A 22,827-nucleotide genomic window follows, 5' to 3' on the forward strand; every position below is an offset into this window, starting at 1 on the left:
GTAGTCCAGGTAGACAGATGATGGTGATGTAGGTCAGCCTGTAGTCAGTCCTTTGTCCCGTATAACAGCCACCCCACCAGGAGCAGCCTGCCTGCTGCTCAGCCCATCTCTGTCATTCCTCACTCACACAGACACCCTACATTCCGTGCATCACTGAATTCCCAACATTCTACAGTAAACATGTGCACTGGCTGAGCAGCAGGAAGATAGATAAACTACAAGATATAAGTAAACTATGCAGGGCATAACAAAACCTCACTACGACACGTACCTCGAAACAGTTTCTAAAACACAAAGTGCCTGTTGAAGATCTTGGCAGATGGATTACTCCATCACAACGGCAAAATATAAATCTCATAGGATATCATGGGATTTATATTTCGGCACAGGGGATATCCGTCACCGCTGTGACGGAGTAATCCATCTGCCAAGATCTAAATCTGACCCTATATAGGAAGCTTTCTCTGCCTTAATCATACAGTTTCCATCAATAGTTAGAGTGACGCCCTCCCGAGCGTCTCTTTCATTAGATCCTCAGCTCAGCGCTAGGCCACTCGAACTGCCTCATCTGCACACACAATATTCAAAGGCTGGAAGGAGCTTCCTAATGGATCAGAGGGCTGCCTCCTCCATCAGCTGGTGATCAGAGTATAGCCAGAGACGGCACAAGGAAAGTATATAAAAAGGACAGACATGCAGTCTCTGCAATGCACACTATATCAATGATATGTCAATGATCAGACTCACTGTTGAAAAGGTTTCGTTTGGGAGTCCCACAGCAGCAGCCGGCAGGAAGGAGAGATGGCGGCCAGCTGTAGGCGGCACTTCTGAACCGGTCAACAGCGGTAGCCCAAGAGGTGCAGGGAACAATGCAGTCTCGAGCTTAGGGAAATGCAGGGAATACATGAGTTAGAAAATTCAAAGGAAAACAGCTCCTCAAACCATAGTGAGCACTACCATTTAAAAACAACATAAGTAAGGACATGTGGTAAAGGAGAGGATGGACTCCAAAACATTCACACGTGGTATCCGAATCCAGCATTCACTGTGCAGGGGGTCATATTGAAGGGGCCACAGCTGGGTTCAGATGCGTCTGGTCATCTTCCACATCACAATCACACCTTGCATCGAGACAGTTCACACTGCACCTGAACTATGAATATAGAAGCTTTTAGCGTTGCCAATCTGAGCAACACTTTATGAGACCAAAGCATTCCAAACTTATCTAAAAGTCCCTGGGTGCAGTACTTAGCTTTATAAAAGTATGGATTCACATTCAACAGGAGGCTTAGCTAATTCTGAGAGTGTGTTTCCGTTGTGTGAAATAACTAGCTTCCCACAGGGTGTGCAGCCGGGGCACTTGGACTCCATCTTGGGGCCCGAGGGAACCCGTCCACCTTCACAGTGGAAGGAGCCATTCAGGGCTCGGTAAAGCAGACTGAATTCAGAAGTGGATCCCAGGAAAAGAAATGGTTTCTTCCACAGGACACGTGACTGTGGATAGATAAGCTACAGGTGCGAAGACGAGTGGACGCTGAATAGGGGGAATGTGTGTGCGGAGTCCACTGGGACCCCTTGTGTGGAGATGAAGGGAATTTCTTGGTTAATTTAGCAGGCGTCAGGGAATTCCCTCACCTGTTGTAGTGCATGAAGAAGAAGATACTGAGGCATGTAGCGGGGTCACTCTGAGGGGGTGTACGCCTCATTCCTCACTCACAGGACCAGTGGGTCACTGTCCAGCAGTTCTTCCTGGTGAACTGAGGCTGTCGTACTTTAGAATTTGGGACCGCGTAGGAGGCAGGGCCCTACCCCTGTCTATTCCGGTATTAGTGAACCGCGAATGGTTAATGCGGTATGAACAAGTGCTTTTTGTAACGTTTTAGCTATGAATGCACTGTGTATACGCTATTTTACACCACTACGTGGGTTCCATTTTGGATCGGTGGCCATCTTATGGTTGCCCTCACATAGGCTACATAGCATGAAGCGAATACGGGCCTTTTAGACAACATGTGCCTTTCATGACTTTTCTGTGACCTGGGCAGCTTGGCTCCGCTGCCCCAGGTCAAACTGGTCCCACGAGTTCCCCGTCCTGTGGCCACCTGTGATTAGCATCAGGGCTTGACACACCATAAAGTCTTTTCATCCTACACGAGCCTCCAGCTAATCTCTTTCTCACCTGACTGTTCCTGCTTTATGGCTTGTTTTCCAAACAGGAGATGCTCATGTTTATAGGGGCCTATCGATATCTGATGTGGGATCTGAGCCTTGCTGTGTAAATAATTGCGGGCTGGCTTAACTGGAATGTGGGATGGTCATCATGACTCTGCCTTTTCGTTTGAAATGTATACATCCAAATGACCATGCCATAAAACTAAGAATGTATGCCTGAAGCAGGATATTCTGTATTTAAGAAGAAGCCCGTTTCTGTGATTTTCAGCAGTCTCCTGAGAACATACACGCTGTTGTACTTCTAGGATACCTGTGATTGGTCTGCAGTCAATAAACTGATCTTTGTCTTCACCCAGAAGACTCTGTGTTTCTGTAGGTCTGAAACAGGAAGAACCCCGAAGTCATAGGGTGTGTTCCCCTGCACCGCTGGGCTTAAAATACCCAGTACTTCAAGGCTCAGTACTCAAGTGTCCCCGTCAGGGCTGAGCAAATGCTTGGATAAATGAGATGTGGTGGACATTCCAAAAACTGTACACTTTTCACCGACACTTCTTTAGTGATAGATACACAGCATTTATTGTCCATTAGTTGTCTCATTGCTTCTGGCAGGAGAGTTACTTTGTCATTATAACAATATTTCCTCCGGTTTGCATATAATACTTGGATCTTTCAGTATATTTGACATGGCCTTTTTTTGTTCTTTTGTTACACTCATCTTGTTGTGGTTCCGTGTATCATCCTTAGGTGCATGAGATCTTTTTAGATTGATTCATGGAAGATGTCAAAGGCATCAATTGCATGACTGGTCAAAATGTAGATTTTGTTTTTAAATTGCTGGCTGCACTTGTCTCTGTAATACCCAATTTTTTAACTTGTACTTCTTCCAAGCGGGTCTCTAGTTCGATGGGTATTTCAGAATCATTGAGGAATATCAAAGTTGAGAAATCATTTCCTGTCAATATATCTGTAGCTGATCGTATTTGGAATCTTTTTCGTTGTTGTTGATGGCAGTTCTCTTTGTGTTAGAAGACTATGAAGTTTCACTTTCCTAGTGAATTTGAACAAGTCTATACGACTGTGTGGATTCGAAACTCTACGTAGGGCAGAATGCGAGGGTTGGAATTTTTGGTGTTAAATTGACAACTGTTGAATTGTCTGTCTCTAATGTCGTTTGAAGCCTCTCCTGCTGCAGGTTTGAGATGCGACGCCCTTGATTTTTTTAAAAAAAACCCTCTTCTCTTCGTTCTTCTTGTCCTTGTGCTTTCTGATCTGGTGACTGCTATGATTACTTACCGGTAATCCCCATTACTCTTAGTCCTACTCGTCCTCGACCCAGTCATAACTAACGAGGTATTCCACTTGACAGGAAACAAAACAGGAAACCCTTTTAGGCTCCACCCACCCTCCCGTCAGGGGCTATAATTACACAGCCAACAGAAAGCACATCCTGAAATACCAAGCAACAAAGGCCTGAACAGGGAGGGCGGGTGGGAAGCATGACTGGGTCGAGGACGAGTAGGACTAAGAGTAATGGGGATTACCGGGTAAGTAATCATAGCAGTACCTCTACATCCTTCGTAAGCCACAGTCACGGAGTTGTCGGACCTCACCAGGACATTGCACCCCATCAGACGAGCCTGGAAGAAATGAAGAGCACGGTCCACTGCAGACAGCTCCCTCCAATTGGACGATCGGTGGGACTCCACCCGGAGCCAACGAGCTTGAACAGACCACTGACCCAGAGTAGCCCCCCAACCGGACGCACTGGCATCCGTCGTCAACACCAATGGAGGCGGCAGGCGAATCCACATCCCCCTGGAGAGGTTGGAGGAATCCAGCCACCACCGGAGAGCGGACACCACTTCCAGAGACACCGGCACAGAGAGAGCATAGTCCTGAACCAGAAACAGCACCCAACGCTGAAGATGCCACCGCAGAGGCCGAAGATGAACCCTGGCCCAGGGCACCGTGAACACAGTAGCAACCATATGACCCTGAACCTCGAGCCACTGAAGGAGGGGAGCCACAGCCCGGGACAACAACCTCCGCAACAGGCACTGAAGACGCTGAATCTGGGAATCCGGCAGGAACACCTTGCCCAGGACTGAATTGAAGACGGCCCCTATGAAAGTCCGTCGAGTTGCAGGAAGGAGCTGGCATTTGGGAAAGTTCACAAGAAACCCATGCTGTTCTAGCGTAAGGATGGTCAAGGAAAGGTGCTGAGACGGGACCGCCGGGGAAGGAGCCTGGAGCAGCCAATCGTCTAGGTAGGGGAACACTGACACTCCCCGGAGGTGAAGATGGGCCACCAAGGGAGCAAGCACCTTGGTGAACACTCGGGGAGCGGACCGGAGACCAAACGGAAAGACACAGAATTGCCAATGATGACCCTCCAGGCAGAAGCGCAGGAACATCTGATCCTCCAGAGACACCGGCACATGAAGATAAGCGTCCTGGAGATCCAGAGTAGCAAACACCCAGCCGGCCTGAATCAAAGGAACCACTCGCTGCAAGGTCTCCATCTTGAAAGGGATCTTCCGTACAAACAAGTTCAGACTCCGGAGATTGATGACAATCCGAAACCCTCCTGTGACCTTCGGAACCAGAAAAACAATTGAATAGGTCCCCAGACCCCACTCCAACCGGGGAACGAGCACAATCGCCTTCTTCAGGAACAGAGCGTGAACACCATCCACCAAGGACTGACGACGGGACCGGCACAAGGGAGTCGGAGTCCGCACCATGCCCGATGGAGGAGGAAGGGACTGAAACTCGATCCGATACCCCCGTTCCAGGACATCCAGCACCCACTGATCGGAGGACGTCAGACGCCAAGCGGGAAGGAACAACCGCAACCTCCCACCAACCTCAGGCGCCACACCAGCGGGACCCACGAATCGTGCGGCATAGTCAGGAACGCTGCGGCCCTGGTCCAGCATCACGGGGAGTCTTCTTCTGGAACTTCTGAAGGAAACCCCTACCAGCACCCCTCGGTCCTTTAAAGGAGGACTGTTGAAACCTGGAAGGCTGATGAAAAGACTTGGTATGAGAAACGGAAAAATCCTTACGAGAAGGCTGCCGACGGAAGGAAAAAGAATGTTTACGCTCCTTGAACACCTTATGCAGCCTATCCTCAAGAGCGTCACAAAAGAGACGAGGGCTAGTAAAGGGCAAACGCAAAGCCATGGACCTCTGGGCGGCATCCGTATTCCAACCCTTCAGCAAAAGATTCCGACGAGCAGCGATAGAGGAACCACAGGACAAGGCAGAGGCGCGCACCGAATCGAAGGCAATGTCTGAGAGGAATTCAGCCTGACGCTCCATGGATTCCAGCAAGTCCGGGCAACAGCCGCACTCCTGCATCGTGGAAAACAAAGTCTTAAAGTCAGTCAACAGAGATTGAGTGACATAAGCCCCATAGACACTAGAACGGATGGCAAGGTGAGAACCAGCATAAGACTTCCGCAACGCAGAGTCAATCTTCTTATCCACACCATCACAAAGAATGTTATCATCTGCCATCGAAGGACAACCCACCAAACTCGCGACAATAGAATCCACATGCACAGACTCAGGAAAGGACTCCTCCATGTCCTGCAAAGGATAAAGCTTCGACATGAAGCGTGGCATCATAATGTGATCCGGGTCCTTCCACTCATTCAAGAGAACATTCATCACAAAGGGATGAATAGGAAGAGAAGTAGCAACAGGCTTCCGAAATTGCAGCAAAACAGCATCAGAGGAAGTACTGGCCACAGCATCATCAGGAAAACCCATGTTCTCACGCACATGAGAAAGCAAGTCAGGCAACAATTCTTTGGAAACATATTTGCCCTTTAGATCCACTGCCCCCAAGGAAGCGTCACCAGAAGAATCGGAAGAAGAAATGTCCGAATAGAGGGCAACGCCCCCACCAGAATGACTCCCAGTAGACTTCTTGGAGGACTTCAGATCAGCGCAAAGTCTCCAAAATCAGGCGCTTCAATCCGCCGTCATCCAATTTGGTGCGCTTCCCCGCAGGGGCAGAATCCCCACTGTCCACAAGGGAAGAGGAAGAGGAAACAGGAGACACATGCCTCCGCTTTCTGTGATGCTTCCCCATCACGAACAAACAGTAAATGAAGCAACACCAAAGGCAGGAACCAAGCAAGCCAATCAAGGGCAGAACAGAACTGAAGGCGACACCCCCCTCCCTTTAGACAAAAGAAGCAGGAAACCGCCCCCAACCAACACAGCTGTGAAGAAAACGAAAGCGAGGCGGGAGGGGGCGTGGACAGGACTCCAAACATAAAATGACACAGTGCGCGGCCGCCGAAGGCACCAAACCGTACATGAAGGCAGGAAGAAACACGAATTGAAAGCGCAACCGGACTCGACCCGGACGCATCAAATGGCAGCAGTGCCCAAGCAAGGGAAAGCGGAGCACTCGGAACCCAACTCGAGTGCTCCAGAGACACCGCCCCACACGGAGCGCCCGGACCCCACCCCGGGCGCTCCACAACAAAGGCCCTGCCTGGAGAGGTCCTAACCTCGGAGCACTCGGGGTAAACCCGAGTGCTCCCAAAGAGTAATACACACGGAGCACCCGGACCCCAACCTGGGCGCTCCGCAACAAAGGCCGCCAGAAACACCAACGCGGAGCACTCGGTGCAACCCGAGTGATACCCAGGAGATACACTGCACGGAGCGCCCGGACCCCAAATCAGCCGCTCCAAAAGGCAGAAATCCGGTCCAGCCCAGGCAGCCCGCATACGGAGCGCCCGTACCCCACCCCGGGCGCTCCCGAAAGCCCACTTGCACTAAACGGTTTTAAAACTGGCCGAGCTGACGCTGCAATACTCTCAAGGTTTACCTTCTAACCCATTAGCATCTAAAACCAGCGGTGTGCTAGTTAGGCGCTATGCACGCCACTACACCCCGCCAACCGGGGTCTTTGACATGAGCATCACAGCACTCCCTTGCAGGGAAGGACTCACCCAGCAGCAGCAGCAGGATCCCAGGAAGCCAGCGAAGCCCAGCAGAACCGGCATCCAGAGGCCTGAAAGAGTACAGGAAGCCCAGCAGCCCGACTCGAGGAACTCCCACGAAGGTCCATGAGCGCCCCCAGAGCCCAGCAGAGGAGGAAACTACAGGACAACACGAAGCAGGTAAGTACCCAGCACCTACCCCAGCGTCCCCGTCAGGTCCACTGACAGGAAACAAAACAGGATGTGCTTTCTGTTGGCTGTGTAGTTATAGCCCCTGACGGGAGGGTGGGTGGAGCCTAAAAGGGTTTCCTGTTTTGTTTCCTGTCAAGTGGAATACCTCATTAGTTATGACTGGGTCGAGGACGAGGGACGTAGAGGTAATTGCTTATCCCACCTCGTTCCCACGTCTGTCTCAGGAGTTAAAATGTCTCGTGATAACGGGGTTGTCCATATGTAGATGTCCCTGGCTCAATACTTTCTTCCCCTGGTAGTCCCGTATCCCTGGCCTCATCGGACTCTGAGGTTTCTCTTTGCTCTATTGTTCAGCGGATGACGTTGCTTCCTAATGCTCTTCTTGGAGCATCAAATCTGCGAGCAGAAGTTCACACTCAGAACCGTTTGCTTCCCACACTGACGCGTTCCGCGTTCATATCATTGTTCCAGGTTCACGGATTTCCCCTTGAGATTGCTCTGGTTGCAGAGTGCTGCTCGCGGGGTCCTCTCTTAAAAGGCCCATAGCCGTCTCTGAACATTCCCGTAGGTACAGATTCGTGCAGCAGAATTCATTCATTAACAATGTCCTTCTCTTGACGCCCCACTATAACACTCTACTGACCCGTGGTTGTAGGTACCTAACGTTGAATGAGTGGGACATATAAACGGGACTTGTGGGGCCTCCGGCTCACCTATCCACGAATACCCGGTGGCTTGCAAATCCCCGGGTTACCCGGCAGGGCTGTGGCGCATGAAATAACGATGTTCCTAAACCCACCAAAAGGCCACTGCACACACGGGGGCGCTGCGTGTAGGTGAGTGAGGGGGGAACTCCCGAATTGTAATTTCTGCAAAACTTCACAGGGAAGGAAACCGCACTCAGGAGAAAAGGACCACCCTGTGCACTCACAGAAGCCGTACAGGATGCGTTGTGGCTGATGCTTTTCTCAATGCTCAGTCCGCACGCATCGTGCAAGGCAGTATATGGCAGTTCATTGGTCCAAAAAGAGATGACATCACAATTCATCAACATCAAAGAAGCAGCATCTTCGCAATCTATCGTCAAGAGCTGTGATATCACGGCCTCAATTTTATAACGTGCCATAGCCGAATCCATATTATTTTTCTATTGAATTTTCAAATTTGCAACCCTTTCTCAAAATATACAGTTATTAATCATACATTATTTGCATATAAAATTGAAACACTAACAACTAAGCCCTGAATGGTCCTTATCTGTTTTTTCTTTCATGTGCCAACAAATAGTCCAGCCAGATACATGGAACAAATCCAATAGAATCTGTTTCACAATTGTGCCCTGATGGGCTGGTTATGTAGCGCAGTGTTGTAAACATGTACATTTACATGGTATTGTAAAATGTGTAAATCCAAATAGGGCACCCAATTAAGATTAAAGAAAACGATAGGGTAAAGGATTAAGTGAATAGTGCCAAAGACGCCTTTGTCTATGATGTGTGCATATTAATAGCTCAGATGTACGGCTAATTCCTCCTCAGTGTTTATGGTGCCTTTGTCTGAAGGTCCAGAATATATCTGGATTCGAATAGTTTTTCCATAGCTATTCTGCCACATCCTCTTTCGAGAGTGGGCACGTGGTTGAGACAGTAATATTTAGGTAAATTTCTGTCTCTATTGTGATAGAGCTCAAAATATCTCACAACAGGATATTATTGGTCTGTATTCATAATGGCTCGTGCATGTTCTAAAATCAGCCGTTTGTTTGGATGAATTGTACTGCCAATAAAATTTAAATGGCATGGGAATTGTAGGCAGTAATCATGTAGGGTGTTTTGCAATTCATAAATTTGCTAATAAATCTTGGTTTATCAGACGCACATTTATATATGTTGCAGTATAATAAAATAACATGGTTGTATGATAACTTTTGTATAGCATGGTATGATATAGCCTGTCATTGTATAGAAAAGGATAGTACAGAATGGTATGGTATGTCATGCTATGACCAGCCACTGTGTAGTATGGTATGGTATGGCTTGCCATTGTATAGCATGGTGGGGTATGTCATTGTAGGGTGTGGTATGGTCCATCATTGTATGGTGTGGTCTTTCACTGTACAGTATGTCATGATGTGGTATGCATGTAATTGTATAGTGTTCTATGGTTATTAGATATGACGTGCATAATGTCTATCTATGTTGACGATGTCTTCAAAACCCAATAAAATCTGGTTGTAAAAAAACTGTATAGTGTTCTATGGTATGGTATGGGAAAGGATGGTATGCCCTGTCATTGTATGGTACAGCCGGTCATTGTATGGTATGGTAAGGTATGGCCTTTCATTGTATGGTATGGTATGGTATGGTAAGGTAAGGTAAGGTAAGGTATGGCCTGTCATTGTATGGTATGATATGGTAAGGTATGGCCTGTCATTGTATGGTATGGTGTGGTATGGCCTGCCATTGTATGGTATGGCCTGTCATTGTATGGTATGGTGTGGTATGGCCTGCCATTGTATGGTATGGCCTGTCTTTGTATGGTATGGTAAGGTATGGCCTTTCATTGTATGGTATGGTATGGTAAGGTAAGGTAAGGTATGGCCTGTCATTGTATGGTATGATATGGTAAGGTATGGCCTGTCATTGTATGGTAGGGTGTGGTATGGCCTGCCTTTGTACAGTATATTGCATGGTTTGGTATGACCTGTCATTGAATGGTATGGTATAGTATAATATGGTACGGTATGACCTCTCATACTATAGTATTCTATGGGATGGTATTTTATGGCCTGTCAATGTATGGTATGGCCTGCCATTGTATGGTATGATATGTTATGGTATGGCCTGTCATTGTATGGTATGGTAAGGTATGGCCTGTCATGGTATGGTATGGTAAGGTATGGCCTGCCATTGTATGGTATGTTATGTTATAGTATGGCCTGTGATTGTATGGTATGGTATAGTATGGCATGTCATGGTATGGTATTGTATGGTATAGCCAGCCATTGTATGGTATGATATGGAATGGCCTATCATTGTATGGTATGGTATGATATAGTATGGCCTGTCATTGTATGGTATGGTAAGGTATGGCTTGTCATTGTATGGTATGGTAAGGTATGGCTTGTCATTGTATGGTATGGTAAGGTATGGCGTGTCATTGTATGGGGGAGCTCACGGATGTTTTCATCAAGAGCTATTAATTATGCCCTAAGGATAGAGCGTTATTATCTTTTAACCTCCAGATGTTAGCAACTATTGAGTGTGGGACAAAAAATGTGCAATGGTATTCCCCCTACGACTTCAGGTGGTAAGGTTGTATTAATTCCAACCTAGTTACATTTATATCAATATTATTTTCACTTTGCAGTAGCAACATCATTGTGGTCCTGAAGAAGGCGGAAGATGAGTTTTTCCTCAGTTTGCTGAAACATGTTGACCCATTTATTCATCACGACAGTTATTTGCTGAAAACTGTCTATATGCACTGTTTTTAGATTTGTGCACTAAGAGATATTAATAAAAGGTTCTTTCTCTCACTGCCCAATTTTAATTCACTTTTTTGCACTGCACATTTTTTGTCCCACACTCAATAGTTGCCAGATGATGAAGCCTGTCACCATCGGTGAGTGATGGGAATCCGTCCTTATAAATAGGACCCCAGAAGGGCTATGATGAGAAGTAGTTTTTCCTTTTGGTAATTAAACAGAGGTTATTAATCACTCTATTCCAGGCTCTCTCATGTCTGTTCATGTTGCTTAGACCCGTGGATAGTATTGTGTAGTATTTGTTTCAATTGGGGAGTATATCCACGCTAGGTCTTTAAACATTCCCTTAGACCCTCACTTAATTAGTGTGTTTGATGGTATGGTATGGCCGGTCATTGTAAAGTACGGTATGGTATGGTATGGCCTGTCATGGTATGGTATGGTCTGTCATTGTATGGTGTGGTAAGGTATGAACTGTCATTGTATGGTATGGTAAGGTATGGCCTTTCATTGTAAAGTATGGTATGGTAAGGTATGGCCTGTCATTGTATGGTTAGGTATGGCCTGTCATTGTATGGTATGGTAAAGTATGGCCTGTCATTATAAAGTATGGTACGGTATGGCCTGTCGTTGTAAAGTATGGTATGGTCTGTCATTGTATGGTATGGTGTGGTATGGCCTGTCATTGTAAAGTATGGTATGGCATGGTCTGTCATTGTAAAGTATGGTATGGTCTGTCATTGTATGGTATGGTATGGTATGGCCTGTCATTGTAGCGTTTGGTAAAGTATGGCCTGTCATTGCATGGTATGGTATGGTAAGGTACGGCCTGTCATGGTATGGTATGGTATGGTATGGCCTTTCATTCTATAGTATAGTATGATATGATACAGCCTGTCATTGTATAGTATGGTATGGTATGGCCTGTCATGGTATGGTATGGTAAGGTATGGCCTGTCATTGTATGGTATGGTAAGGTATGGCATGTCATTGTATGGTATGGTATGGTTTGTTATGACCTGTCATGGTATGGTATGGCATGGTATGGCCTTTCATTCTATAGTATTGTATGATATGATACAGCCTGTCATTGTATAGTATGGTATGGTACGGCCTGTCATGGTATGGTATGGTAAGGTATTGCCTGTCATTGTATGGTATGGTAAGGTATGGCCTGTCATTGTAGGGTATGGTATGGTAAGGTATGGCCTGTCATTGAATGGTATGGTAATGTATGGTATGGCCTGTCATGGTATGGTATGGCCTGTCATTGTATGGTATAGCCTGTCATGGTATGGTATGGTATGGCCTGTCATGGTACGGTATGGTAAGGTATGGCCTGTCATTGTAAAGTATGGTATGGTAAGGTATGGCCTGTTATTTTATGGTATGGTATGGTATGGTAAGGTATGGCCAGTCATTGTATGGTATGGTATGGTAAGTAATGGTCTGTCATGGTATGGTATGGCCTGTCATTGTATGGTATGGTATGGTAAGGTATGGCCAGTCATTGTATAGTATGGTATGGTAAGGTATGGCCTGTCATTGATTGGTATGGTATGGTATGGACTGACATTGTATGGTATAGTATGGTAAGATATGGCCTGTCGTATGGTATGGTATGGTATGGCCTGTCATTGTATGGTATGGTAAGGTATAGCATGTCATTGTATAGTATGGTATGGTATGGTATGTCATTATATGGTATGGTAAGGTATGGCCTGTGATTGTATGGTAGGGTAAGGTATGGCCTGCCACTGTATGGTATGGTATGGACTGTCATTGTATGGTATAGTATGGTAAGATATGGCCTGTCGTATGGTATTGCATGGTATGGCCTGTCATTTAATGATATGGTAAGGTATAGCCTGTCATTGTATAGTATGGTATGGTATGGCCTTTCATGGTATGGTATGGTAAGGTATGGCCTGTCATTGTATGGTATGGTAAGGTATGGCATGTCATTGTATGGTATGGTATGGTTTGTTATAACCTGTCATGGTATGGTATGGCATGGTATGGCCTTTCATTCTATAGTATAGTATGATATGATACAGCCTGTCATTGTATAGTATGGTATGGTACGGCCTGTCATGGTATGGTATGGTAAGGTATTGCCTGTCATTGTATGATATGGTAAGGTATGGCCTGTCATTGTAGGGTATGGTATGGTAAGGTATGGCCTGTTATTGTATGGTATGGCCTATCATGGTATGGCCTGTCATTGAATGGTATGGTAATGTATGGTATGGCCTGTCATGGTATGGTATGGTAAGGTATGGCCTGTCATTGTATGGTATGGTATGGTATGGCCTGTCATGTATGGTATGGTAAGGTATGGCCTGTCATTGTATGGTATGGTAAGGTATTGCCAGTCATTGAATGTTATGGCCTGTCATGGTATGGTATGGTATGGCCTGTCATGGTATGGTATGGTAAGGTATGGCCTGTCATTGTAAAGTATGCTATGGTAAGGTATGGCCTGGTATTTTATGGTATGGTATGGCCAGTCATTGTATGGTATGGTATGGTAAGTAATGGTCTGTCATGGTATGGTATGGCCTGTCATTGTATGGTATGGCCTGTCATGGTATGGTATGGTAAGGTATGGCCAGTCATTGTATAGTATGGTATGGCCTGTCATTGATTGGTATGGTATGGCATGGACTGTCATTGTATGGTATAGTATGGTAAGATATGGCCTGTCGTATGGTATGGTATGATATGGCCTGTCACTGTATGGTATGGTAAGGTATAGCCTGTCATTGTATAGTATGGTATGGTATGGTATGTCATTATATGGTATGGTAAGGTATGGCCTGTGATTGTATGGTAGGGTAAGGTATGGCCTGCCACTGTATGGTATGGTATGGTATGGCCAGTCATTGTATGGTAAGGTATGGTATGGCCTGTCATTGCATGGTATGGTATGGTAAGGTATGGCCTGTCATTGTTCGGTATGTATGGTATGGCCTGTTATTGTATGGTATGGTAAGGTATGGCCTGTCATTGTATGGTATGGTAAGGTATGGCCTGTCATTGTATGGTATGTATGGTATGGCCTGTCATGGTATGGCATGGTAAGGTATGGCCTGTCATTGTATGGTATGTATGGTATGGCCTGTCATTGTATGGTATGGTAAGGTATGGCCTGTCATTGTACGGTATGTATGGTATGGCCTGTTATTGTATGGCATGGTAAGGTATGGCCTGTCATTGTATGGTATGTATGGTATGGCCTGTCATTGTATGGTATGGTAAGGTATGGCCAGTCATTGTATAGTATGTATGGTATGGCCTGTCATTGTATGGTATGGTAAGGTATGGTATAGCCTGTCATTGTATGGTATGGTAAATCCTTTTATTTTTTTTAATTATTTAATGAAACAGACTTGCTGACATCAGATGTTATTGGCAATCTCACATTGTGCAATTGACATGGTTACATGACGTTTGACATTAAAAACAAGTTTGTAATGCGCCCCAACCTTCGAAGCAACAAATTAACAAATATCACTTCCATGCCTCCTATGTGTTCCTGCGGCAGGTCATGCAGTTTAATCACTTAAGTCAGGGTCTGAGGCCTCAGCTGGGGGGGGAGCATATATTGCCTCGGCATGCGTTCCATCTGCCCCATATTCGCGCCCATTTACGGGGACAATCTCTGTGAATGAATACTAGCTTCTCCGCTACCATTGCCTGTCTAAGTCTGGACACCAGTGATGGTGCAGAGGGGCAGTGGGCGCCCCCCAGTGTTGTGCAATGTTCCGTTTTGCCAGTGTGATCCCCAGGGTTGTCCAAGTCTGCGCTGCGTGGTTGAGATCAGTAGATTCCCAGAAATTGAGGAGGCACCGGGAGGACCTCTACTCCGCTGACACTGGTGATAGTAGCCATGATTTTTCTCCAGTATTTTGCAATGGTGGAACAGTCCCATAACATGTGGAAAAACGTACCCAGTGGCCCACAGCCCCTTAAACATAAAGGTGTCTCGGCCCGTCTGATCTTGTGAATCATCGTCCTAGTGTAGTATGTTCTGTGTAGTATTTTCAGTTGCACAAGTTGTAGTCGAGATGGGATCGCCACCTCTCGGGGGGATGCTAGGGCCTCCTGCCAGTCTTGATCGTCCATGTCCCCCACTTCTGTCCACCACTTCTTTCTCAAGGTGTGTGTAGGATCTTTCTGGTTATTCACCAGTTTACGGTATGTGAGGGAGATTGCCTTTTTGGTAAGGTGGTCCGTTAGGAGGCGATCTTCTAGTGGCGATGATTCAAGGAGATCGTCACCTTGGGGAATGGCTTTGATGAGTGCGCGTTTGATTTGTAGGTACCAGAATTGCTCCGAATCTGTCATCTGGTATGTTGTGCGTAGTTGGGCAAACGTCATTATCTCCCCCTTTTTCCACAGGTCTCCTACTCTGGGGATCCCTATAAGATCCCGAGTGAAATCTTTACGATTACGGAGCATACCCAATTTTGGGGAGTCCCAGAGTGGCGTGTGCTGGGTGATTCTTCCCTCCCAGCCTAGCGCTCGTTGTGCTCTGAACCACGTGTGTATTGTGTGAGCAGTGGGGCCGATCAATGTGACAGCTCCTGTAGGAAGGTGGAATCTGGCTATATGGTTGCCCCCAACTTTTTGCCTGGTATTTGAATGGTTTTTGACTAGTCTGGCTGGGGTCCTGCTATCCAGGACCCCAGCCTATCTGCTTCCTCCCTAAACTGATGTTAGTACCCTAGGTACATACCAATTGGATACTGAGGACACCCTATCAGCCTCTTGTAGATGGTACCCTAGGTACCCAGGGCATGGGTCCCTCAGAGGCCTACCAGGGGCTGCAGCACTTATTGTGCCATCCCTGGGACAGCCATACAGACTGACACCACCAGACCACTACTGTAGTCTGGGTAAGGTGGTGCTTGCACCCCTTACAGGGATATGGGTATCCTGTATCCCACTTAAAACAACACATATATCCTCATAGGTTACCCCTAAGGCAGGCCTTGCTAATCCTACAAGGCAGGGTGCTGAGATATGAGTGAGGGGGAACCCCTACCTGAGTAGGGCCCCTCTGCAACCTTCGTAAAACTATTGCTGGGTTGTTTGTAGTGCAGCCATACCATATACTCTTAACCGCATTATAAGTTATCGCGATAGCGTGATAACTTGAGAGTGGCTGCACAGAACCATGTCGTGTTTGGTGTCAAACATGTAGGAATCTTACCCCCAAACCAACCATGGGAGTGAGGGTATTATTCCCCCCTGCTAGAGGGAGTGATATGGTAAAAGCGGCAGATTTTAGACACTAATTTAAAAGTGCACATGTAGTACAAAATGGATGCTGCCCGCCACCCACACGACTCTGGCTGCCTGTTGCTGGGCAGAACTCCAGCCACGGCAGCTGGACAATAGGGATCTTGTTGCAGGGAGGTGCTCCCACTTCCCCAGGTAAAGGAGTTACCCCCCTGCTTGGCAGGCACCTGAAACACTGCAAGTGACCCGGTTGGAACTTCGCTGCTCCTACGGACATCAACGACTCTTACCTACCTTGAGGTGGGTTTCCAAGCATCCCAGAGGCCAGTGAGTGTGCACAGCAAAGCTCAGCACCGTGGACCCCGTGGGTGCCGAGATCCCCAATACCCCAGGACACTGGCCACCTCTTGCACAGCACATGAACCCGACGAGTGGGGAAGTTGTGCTTTGGCCCATTATTGAGCCAACCTCTCAGCATCATCTGTGCCAAAGATCGACACCCTAGCCCGCTCCGGCGACCCGTAGGTGCATCTTTATGCACACCAAATTGCTGCCTCCCGCGGTCCCTTGTCTCTCGACTGGTGGGCCCTGGCGGAGGTCAATCTTCACTTCCAAGAGTTCCCCTGGTTGCTCCAGGCCTGCTCTTCTGTCTCCTCGCTAGAGACCTCGCTCAGACCTTGTGGGTCTGCACCAGTAGCTGTTTTGTGATTCATGCGTGGGTTGCGGTTGCCAAGGCTTAGTGGATCCAATCCGGACACTAACACCGCAGCGACCCTCATCCTTCGTGGGACAGTCGCCCTCCAGACGCTGGCCTTCCTTGAAGCCACCTGGACCCCGTGGCTGACGATCCAAGCTACCCATCTTCCACCTGGAAGCACCCGACATTGAAGGGCTCTTTCTCCTGAGCCCCCTGGTCACTGTGCCGTGACCCAGACTCTGTCCCCTCTGCTTTCAGGCCCTTCTCTTCAAGATTGAATATGCTACTTACCAGTATGCATCTGTTCTTGGCATGTAGGGCTGCTGACATTCATATCTGTGCATAGATCGCCGCCTAGTGTTGGGTCCGGATGATTGCACATTGTTGTCCTGGAAGAGTCTTCGAAGCATCCTGAGATGGGTGACTCCTCCCCTGGACCACAGTGCGCATGGGCATCCTCTCCATCCCCAGATTGTTTTTCGCCATTGTGGCAGTGATGGAGTAGATACAGGAAGTGATGACCATGCTATACAGTAATTCTGAGAGCTGCAGCTGCGACAGGCGCCGGGGAGGAGGGTGGGCGATATGAATGTCAGCAGCCCTACATGCCAAGAACAGATGCATACTGGTAAGTAGCATATTCAGTTCGAGGCATGTGGGCTGCTGAATTCATATCTGTGCATAGAATACACAGCAGTACCTCCTATTAGCGGCGGCCACCCGTGCCAGCTGCAGCAGTCTGAAAAAGAGTTTTGAGAACAGCCTGTCCTACAGCAGCCTGCTGTTTTGAGTGTACATCTACACAGTAGTGTTTGGTAAATGTATGTATAGTGGACCATGTGGCTGCTCTACATATTTCTTGTAAAGGAATGTTTCCCAGGAAAGCCATGGACGCCCCTAACTTCCGTGTTGAGTGGGCTCATGGAGGAATCGTTAATGTGCGTTTAGCTTTTTGATAACAAATTTGGATACATTTAACGATCCATCTGGCTATACCTGCTTTGGAAATGGCGTTGCCTTTGTGTTGTGGAGAGAAGGCAACGAAGAGTTGTTTAGTCTTCCTAAAGTTTTTAGTTCTGTTAATATAGTACATGAGGGCCCTTTTGACATCTAGTGTGTGGAGCATCCTCTCAGCGACATTTTGTGGGTTTTGGAAGAAAGCCGGCAGTTCAATGGTTTGGTTCATGTGGAACTGCGATATTACTTTAGGCATGAACTTGGGGTTGGTACGTAGTACGACCCGGTTTGCGTGAACTTGTATAAATGGCTCCTGAATGGTTAGTGCCTGGAGTTCACTAACTCTCCTTAAGGAAGTGATGGCAACCAGGAAAGCCACTTTCCAGGTGAGGAATTGAATCTCGCAAGAATGGAGAGGTTCAAAGGGTGGACCCATTAGTCTGGTGAGGACCAAGTTGAGGTTCCACACCGGTGCCGGGGGGTGCCTTGGGGGAATCACCCGTTTAAGTCCTTCCAAGAAGGCTTTGATGGCAGGCACTCTAAATAAAGAGAGGTGCTGCCTGTTTTGGAGGTAGGCCGCTATTGCTGTTAAATGGACACGTATTGAGGTGTATGCCAGATTGCATCGGTATAGGTGTAATAGATAGCAGATTATGTTCTGAATAGATGCGTCTAGCGGGTTAATGTGATTGTTGTTGCAATAAATGACAAACCTCTTCCATTTGGCTGCATAGCAAGCTCTGGTAGTGGGTCTCCTAGCTTCCTTAATGATCTCCATACAGTCAGGTGGCAGGTTTAGGTAGCCAAACTCTAAGACTTCAGGAGCCAGATTGCCAGGTTCAGCTGTTGCGGATCCGGGTGTTGAATTTCTCCATGGTTCTGCGTCAAAAGCGCGGGTTTGATCCGCAGCCTTTGATGCGGCACCACAGAAAGTTCCAGAAAGGTGGTGTACCATGGCTGGCGTGCCCACGTTGGAGCAACCAGGATGAGTGTCAGAGAGTGCTGTCGCAGTTTGCGTGCCACTAGCGGTATCAACAGCGCTGGGGGAAAAGCGTACGCAAATCTGCCGGACCAGTTCATCCATATCGCATTGCCCTGTGACTGTGGATGTGGGAACCTGGCGGCAAAGCTTTGGCATTTTGCGTTTTCCCTTGTGGAGAATAGGTCTATCTCCGGATGACCCCACTGCTGGAAGTACGGTTGGAGCACTGATGGGTGTAACTCCCACTCGTGCATCTGGTGGCTGTGTCTGCTGAGCAGATCCGCCATCTGGTTGTCTTTGCCTGGGAGGTGTTCCGCCATGAGGAATATGTTCCTCTGAATGGCCCACTTCCACATGCTCTGAGCCAGATGAGACAACTGTGGAGAGTGTGTTCCTCCCTGCTTCTGTATGTAGTACATGGCAGTCATGTTGTCCGTCCGGATCAACACGACCTTGTTGCACAGGTGTACTTTGAATGCTTTCATTGCCAGGAAGATTGCCATCAGTTCCAGAAGGTTGATGTGCATCTTCTTTTGTTGTGTAGTCCATAGTCCCTGCACTGTGTAATTGAGTACATGAGCTCCCCATCCCTGGAGAGACGCGTCCGCTGTCAGTATTATTTGTGGAACAGGCTCTTGGAACGGTCGGCCCTTGCAAAGGTTTTGTGGATTCCACCAATGCAGAGAGTTGTATGCCCGACCGCTCACCAACACTAGGTCTTTCAACTGTCCTTGAGCCTGATTCCACTGACGTGCTAAGCACTCCTGAAGCGGGCGCATATGTAGTCTCGCGTGTGGGACTATGAAGATGCAGGAGGCCATCATGCCTATCAACTGCATGAACACTCGCGCCGGTAGGGAGTGTTGAGGTTTGAATTTTGAGATCAGCAGTTGCATGCTGTTGATTCTCACTAAAGTTGGCTGAGCTGTGGCAGCCAGAGTGTTGATTGTAGCGCCTAAGTACTGTTGTACGTGCGCAGGTTGGAGACTTGACTTTGGGTAATTTAGTGAGAATCCCAGATCGTGAAGAAGGTGAATGGTGTGGGACATGTGGGCAGCACATTGTTGTGCTGATTTGGCCTGAACTAGCCAGTCGTCCAAATAAGGGAAGACGTGAATATTTTGTCTTCGTAGATGTGCGGCCACTGTCGCCAGGCACTTGGTAAAGACCCTGGGTGCTGTTGTTACTCCGAAGGGGAGAACTTTGAACTGATAGTGATTCCCTTGAATGGTGAATCTGAGGTATTTCCTGTGTGAAGGGTGTATTGGTATGTGGAAGTATGCATCCTTCAGGTCTAGTGTTGCTAGGAAATCCCCCTGAGTGAGTAGTGGGAGAACCTGTTGGAGGGTGAGCATATGGAAATGCTCCGACAGTATATATAGGTTTAGGGGTCGCAGGTCTAGGATAGGTCTGAGCGAGCCGTCCTTTTTTGGGATCAAGAAGTACAGAGAGTACACTCCTGTGCCCTGCTGGGCGGTGGGTACTACTTCTATGGCTCCTTTTGCGAGCATAGCAAGCACTTCTTGCTGGAGTAAATCTAAGTGTTCGGCTGACATAGGACGGTGCTTTGGTGGTATGTTGGGTGGAGTGGAAGTTAGTTCCAGACAGTACCCATGTTGAATGATGTCCCTGACCCACCTGTCCATGGTGATGTTCTTCCATGCGGGCAGGAACAGCTGGAGTCGTCCCCCGACAGGTGTTAAGTGGTCGGGGGGTAGGGAGAGGGCGTCACTGTTTGTTTTTTGGGGAGGACCTGGTGTTGCCATATCCACGTTCCCTACCCTTTGCGCTGGATCCACGATATCCACCCCTGTTGTTTTTATCGTAGGTGGTCTGTGTGCTACCTTTAGCATACTGTTGTTGTGACCCCTGGCCCCTTGACGTTCCCCTATTACCAGTGCGACGAAAGGAGCCACTACAAAATTGTTGGCTTTGTAGCGCCCCCATAGATTTGGCAGTATCTGCGTCTTTTTTTATTTTCTCTAGGGTAGTGTCAACGTCTGGGCCAAATAAAAATTCTGTGTTAACCGGTAAGTTGAGGATATTGTTTTGGATCTCGGGTTTGAAGCCTGAGATGCGTAACCAGGCATGGCGTCGTAACATGACACTTGTGTTTATTGCCCTGGCCGCTGTGTCAGCTGCGTCTAGGGCGCATTTGATGGACGCATTAGTGAGGAGTTGTCCTTCTCTAATGAGGAGCTCTGCTGACTCTTTATACTCCTCTGGTAGGTGTTGGAGCAGTGACTCTAGGGTGTCATAATGTGACCTGTCATAACGTGCCAGGAGTTCTTGTTTATTTGCGTTGCGCAGGATATTGGCTGCTTGCGCTGCCACTCGTTTGCCCGATGTTTCAAGGACCTTTGACTCTTTGTCGAGGGGAGGGGCATCACCAGTTGTCTGTGAGTGGGCTCTTTTGCGAGCGTTGGCAACCACCATAGAGTCTAATGGCAACTGACCCCTAATGTATTTAGGGTCACCAGGTGCAGGCTTATATTTCTTTTCAATCCTTGGGTTTAACACTCGGGCTCTTGTGGTGTCCTTGAAAATGTCTTTGGCAGGCTTCAGAACCCCTTTAAGCATGGGCAGAGTCTTGACAGTTCTTTCCGAAGATGCGAAAGTGTCAAGCAGGAAGTCCTCCTCAATGGCGTCAGAGTGCAGTTCCACCCCATGATGAGCAGCTGCCCGTTCGATAAGGGCATTAAATGCGGCCGTGTCCTCTGTAGGAGAAGTTTTAATATTGTAGAGTTGCGCATCCTGAGCATGTGGCGTGACACTTGGATCTGTGGGGTCATCCCACGCCTGATCAGGATCCTGTGTGTCATCGGGATCTGCGTCCCCGGGGTAGATGGTATCGTCCCCACCATATTCCTGCATTGTGTCCGATTCAGAAGGGGTAGGAGAAAAGGACTGTGGAGCTAGTGGGAGGGGATGGAAGTGTTCTTGCAACACTGGTTCCTGCTCAGCCGGTAGCTTGCGTTTTAGAGGAATTTTGTATGGCACCTCTTCCCTGACTGGCATGATCTTGCGCTTGTGGAGCATGAGCCTGCCAGTGTCGGCATTGATAAACTGTGGCCCTGAAGGGTCGTGTTCCGTTAGGCCAGAGGCGGTGGACTGTGTGTGGAGGACACGTGTCCGAATTTGAAAAAGTTTCGGTGCCGATGTCGGTGGCAGCCCAAAGGTGATGTTGGTGGGCTCCGAGTGCACTGTACCGGGTGAGGTAGTGTGGGGACCCGAGGTAGAGTGGAGGGCTACCTGGTCCCGGATACGTTGAAGAGAGGCAGAGACCTGCTGCACAGCAAACTGAGATGGTGGTTTGGTGGGCATCTTGGTGGTAGGTGTGGAGGCCGACCCCGACTTTTTTGTCGGAAGGGGGTCACTGGCTTGAAGGGATGCATCGATAGTCGACGTAGTCAAGGACTTCTTTGGCATCGGTGCTTTAGGCGTCGACGTTGCCGAGGCGGCCATTTTGACTGCGGAGGCGACGGTCTTCGGTGTCGGCGCCGAAGGTGTCGGTGCCTTGTGGTGCACGAGGGCGCGCCTCTTCTGAGCGTCGACCGCGTCTGCTGCGGTGAGCTCGGCGCCGAAGTCTTTCTGTACGCGTTTGGAGCCGACGACTTTTTTCGGCGTCGGTGCAGGGCCAGCGGACTGTTTCGACGCCCTTGATCCGACCACCACCAGTTTCGCTTTCGATTTTGAAGGGACTGGAGCGATGGATGTTTTTGGGTTTAACAACCCGGTCGTCTTGGGTAATATTGGCTCTTGCATAGTGTTCAGTGCCGGGCCGGAAGGCGGGGCCGAGGAACCATGGATTAGGTCTTGGGTAAGGCCCGAAGGCGATTACTCGACCGGAGCCTGACGACTAATTTCGGCCTCCGTTTCGACGGATTGGCCTAACTCCTCGGGGGAGCTGTCTTCTTCAGCCCCATAGGCTTCGTCGATGTCCCCTACCTCGTCGACGGCTTCTTCACGTCGAAAGAGCTCTTCGTCATCGTCGTCCGATCGGCAACCATGCTCCGAAGCGGGGCTAGATAGTATTTTTTCCACGCTCTCGGCGTCCTCGTCCTCGGTGCTGAATATGTTGGTGGGTGCGGGCGCTGCCTGCTGCGCCTCGAGTCTCGCTGCCCGT

At 48.3% G+C, this 22,827-nt stretch overlaps 1 protein-coding gene across 1 annotated transcript in view; it reads right to left on the minus strand.

Annotated features, from left to right (window-relative positions):
* Positions 1-22,827, minus strand: part of LOC146839075 (uncharacterized) — a 49,503-nt gene that overhangs the window by 9,280 nt on the left and 17,396 nt on the right. The window contains exon 4 of the mRNA XM_085600197.1: positions 748-882. Within this exon, the coding sequence (XP_085456323.1) occupies positions 748-882 (135 nt within the window). The remainder of the gene's footprint in view (positions 1-747; positions 883-22,827) is intronic.

This window comes from Triturus cristatus, chromosome 4_2 (genome assembly GCF_964204655.1).
Source record: "Triturus cristatus chromosome 4_2, aTriCri1.1, whole genome shotgun sequence".
In the NCBI taxonomy this organism is placed as follows: domain Eukaryota; kingdom Metazoa; phylum Chordata; class Amphibia; order Caudata; family Salamandridae; genus Triturus; species Triturus cristatus.